This window comes from Mandrillus leucophaeus, unplaced genomic scaffold (assembly GCF_000951045.1).
Source record: "Mandrillus leucophaeus isolate KB7577 unplaced genomic scaffold, Mleu.le_1.0 Scaffold47, whole genome shotgun sequence".
Taxonomy (NCBI): domain Eukaryota; kingdom Metazoa; phylum Chordata; class Mammalia; order Primates; family Cercopithecidae; genus Mandrillus; species Mandrillus leucophaeus.
In genome coordinates, this window is record NW_012105031.1 from 2,195,115 (window position 1) to 2,198,540 (window position 3,426).

At 36.4% G+C, this 3,426-nt stretch overlaps 1 protein-coding gene across 1 annotated transcript in view; it reads right to left on the minus strand.

The window, feature by feature from the left end:
* Positions 1 to 1,042: 1,042 nt before the first annotated feature.
* Positions 1,043 to 3,426, minus strand: part of BRINP3 (bone morphogenetic protein/retinoic acid inducible neural-specific 3) — a 462,204-nt gene continuing 459,820 nt past the window's right edge. Inside the window, exon 8 of the mRNA XM_011995077.1 lies at positions 1,043 to 2,422. Within this exon, the coding sequence (XP_011850467.1) occupies positions 1,306 to 2,422 (1,117 nt within the window). The 3' untranslated portion in view covers positions 1,043 to 1,305. The remainder of the gene's footprint in view (positions 2,423 to 3,426) is intronic.

Below are 3,426 nucleotides of genomic sequence, written 5' to 3' on the forward strand. Positions count from 1 at the left end.
ATGCCATGGGGTTCTTTTTCTGTGTCCTGAGAAATGCCTTCATGACCAACAGGAAATGGTCTGGCCTGGACAATGGATTTGGTTAAGTAATAAGAAAATATTTATAAGCTATCTAGAATAGAGCTGAGTGATAAATAGCAAAAAACACATTTTACAGATACGGTCACATAGTTAAACACAAATGAAATTCAAGTTTACAGAAAAAAAACTAATAATATATCTAATATTATTTCACGAATAAATGGGAACTTAATTTTCAGATCACCATTTTGAACTAAAATTGGTTTCATATTGAACTCATTTTCTCCTCAAAATATTTTTAGTATTATGAGCTTCTCTGGGAGAAGGAAACAAATCTATTTACGCTTGAACTAGTTATTTGAACATTTATTTTATACCATTACTTTACAATTTGTGAACTCTAGAATGTTTTATTGACACGGATAAAGTGCTGGAATAACTAGGTTTTCAGGACTTGAAATTAAAATAATTGTGCCAAGTGAGCTGATTACCGGTTCCTAGAATGTAGAAAGGGAAGGAGAAAGCAAGTTGCTAAGGAAATTAAGGGTTTGCTTTCTCCATGATATACCTTATTATCACACTGATTTTTTTGTATGTTTGCCAAAATGTTCTGATATTTAAGAATTAGTTTATCTGAATACTTTAATTATAATTATGTCTCTAGTATTGGTTTCCTAAATACAGGTAATAAACATATTACTGTCGTTGTTCTGTTAACCATAAAACAAAAACAAAAACAAAAACAAAACAAAACAAAACAAAAAAACTGAATAATAAGTATCCTATCTAGTTGGGTTTTCCATAAAGATAATTGAAAGAGACCTTCAAATGTTTCCATTAAAAAGTCTTGGTGAATTTTCCCCAGGTTCTAACAAACTATACCAAAATAGAACTCATTTCATGGAAAAAAGGAATCCCACAGCACTTCTTTTTAATAACTGTTCAGCTACAAAATTTTATTGGTATCTTTTTATGTTCCCGCTAGAGGACGTAATGCACAAAAGCATTGCCACGGAACATATAAAATTACAAATGAAATTTATTGTAAAAAGTAGAATGTCTTCTAGACTGGTGTCAGTATTTATTTCATTCATAAACCAAAACTGCAGTATAATATATTCATTGTCAGCAAGTTCATGTGTGTAAATTTCCATCCAATGTTATTGACTGATATAAGACAGATATTGAAAAGACAATTTAAATTTACTCTTCCAAACATAAACTGTTCCACAAAAGCACTGTAAAAACTCCTTCAAGATTTTGGGTTGTGCTTGACATTTATGGTTAACTACATAATTTGGTCGTGTCATAATCCATTGTGTTTGGCAATTTGGCATTAAACGCCTGAAGAGCAGATTGGATCCTCACCACCTCACTAGTAGACAGCTTGAGTCTATGACGAAGCAAGCAAGAGAAAAGATCTAGACGACGCTGACCAGGTGGGGAGAGTTTATTTACACGGTCTCTGATCTCTAGTAGTTGTAAAAGTGCTGAGTCCTGGGATCCCTGAGTATAGGGGTAGTCCAGCTGCAAAATCAGGTCCCGAATTGCTTCAGGGTCAAAGTGCATGCTGTAGCCAAACACTTGAATGTTATTGATTTTCATATAGCCCAGGTTCCGGGAAGGGTCAATAAACTCCAGAGGTTCGTAGTAAATGCTTTCATTACCATTGGGGCCGTTGGACTTGATTCGGCTCCTCAGGTAGATGTGTACTGTCTCAAAAAATGTCTTCCATTTGTTCCCCAGAGTTAATGTCCAGTTATAACACTGCAGGGGGAGGTCCAACTTAGTCCGCTCCCAGTCTGGAAAGCTGTTTTCATTCACAGGCATAAACCAGCTCTCAGAGTGGCTGCCTCCGAAGGGATTGACGTAAACGGCCAACACTGGCTCCAACGTGCTGTTTTTAGTTAAGCAAATCTGTAAAGACAGACCCAAAATCATATGGACCAGACTTGACTTGTACTTATTACTCTTCAAGGTGAGGAGCATCCGCTTACGCCAGGAGGGATCAAACCAGCTATTGAGGCGCATGTCATTGCTGATAAAAATGGCATGGACTTCTATTCGTCTGTCCGTTTTCTGCAGCAGATATTTCATTTCGAGATCTTGCAGGTCAGTTTCAAAGCCAATATAGTGATCAGTGGACTCGGCGACTTCAGGCTTGCAGAGCCCCTGGCTGAGCATGTAGCCGGTGTTGCAGGTGCCACAGCGGGTGCGGTTGTCTGGTGCGCATGTCAGGCAAGCGGAGGCGTCTCCCACTGTGCAGGGCAGGAACGCGGTGCAGACCACCTGGTCGTTCGGACACGTGCACGAGTGCGTCTCTTCTGAAAAGCTGCCTAGGAGGCCGTTCTCATTGCAGTAGAGAAAAGACTGGATGCGAGTAAGCCAGTAGGTCGAGGTTCTAGAAATACAAAACAAAACGAATCTACATAAATACAAAGATATTTTGTGTACTGCAGTAAACCTTAGCTCAGAAATCTTCACTATCATTTCTTCAGGTCATCTCCAGCCAGTAATTTAAAAGAAATAAAATATTCATAGAACTTATAATTCGACTATATAATACAAACACACACACGTGTGTGTATATTCCATTTATCACTGTGCAAAACAAGATTAGAGCTATACTTGATCTGAACTGCAATGCGTTTCTAAATATGTGATATCTTCTAAAGAGATTGCATGCTATCTCATTAGTGCACATGGAAGATAATTGTAGATAAAAATAGGTCATTATTGTTTTGAAATAACAACAAAAAGAAACGTAAGTGATTTTATCATAAAATATCTGTAGGAGAATTAGAGCATATAAATGGTGATTGTTCATTCATTTACTCTTGGCTTCATAGACCACTAGTGTTGCAGGAAGCATGAATAGAAAGTAAAAGAAAAATGAAAGAAAACCAAACGGCTCTAAATTGTCAATCAGTGTATTTAGATGCTAAGGTTGTCATCAACATTGAAAGAACAAGTACCCACTCAAAAAGATCATATTATTAAAACATGCTTGAGTTTATTCTTACAGGCTGTTCAAGAAAATAGTTGAAAATATCTCATTAAAATCAACAAGCTCCTTCAATAAGGGGTAAGTGTGTTAGTTTAATGTGTTTGATTTGAGTCATTAACATTTTTTTTTCTAATCAGGTTAATCATGATTCCAATTTCAAATCTCACTTTTCCGATTTTCTCATGTTATTTAAACCATTTTTGGTGTTTTAAAACCAGTAAAATAATGAAGGAAGAGCAATGGCCTTGTAAAAACACAATTCCTTGTTTTTAGTTTGTTGCTTTCTCATACTGGATGTATGACCATGGGAAAAGTTGCACAGCATCTATAACACACAGTTCTCTCATGTGAAAAATGGGAATAGTAATATCTTCCAGGTTGAGATTTTGTGAGAAATA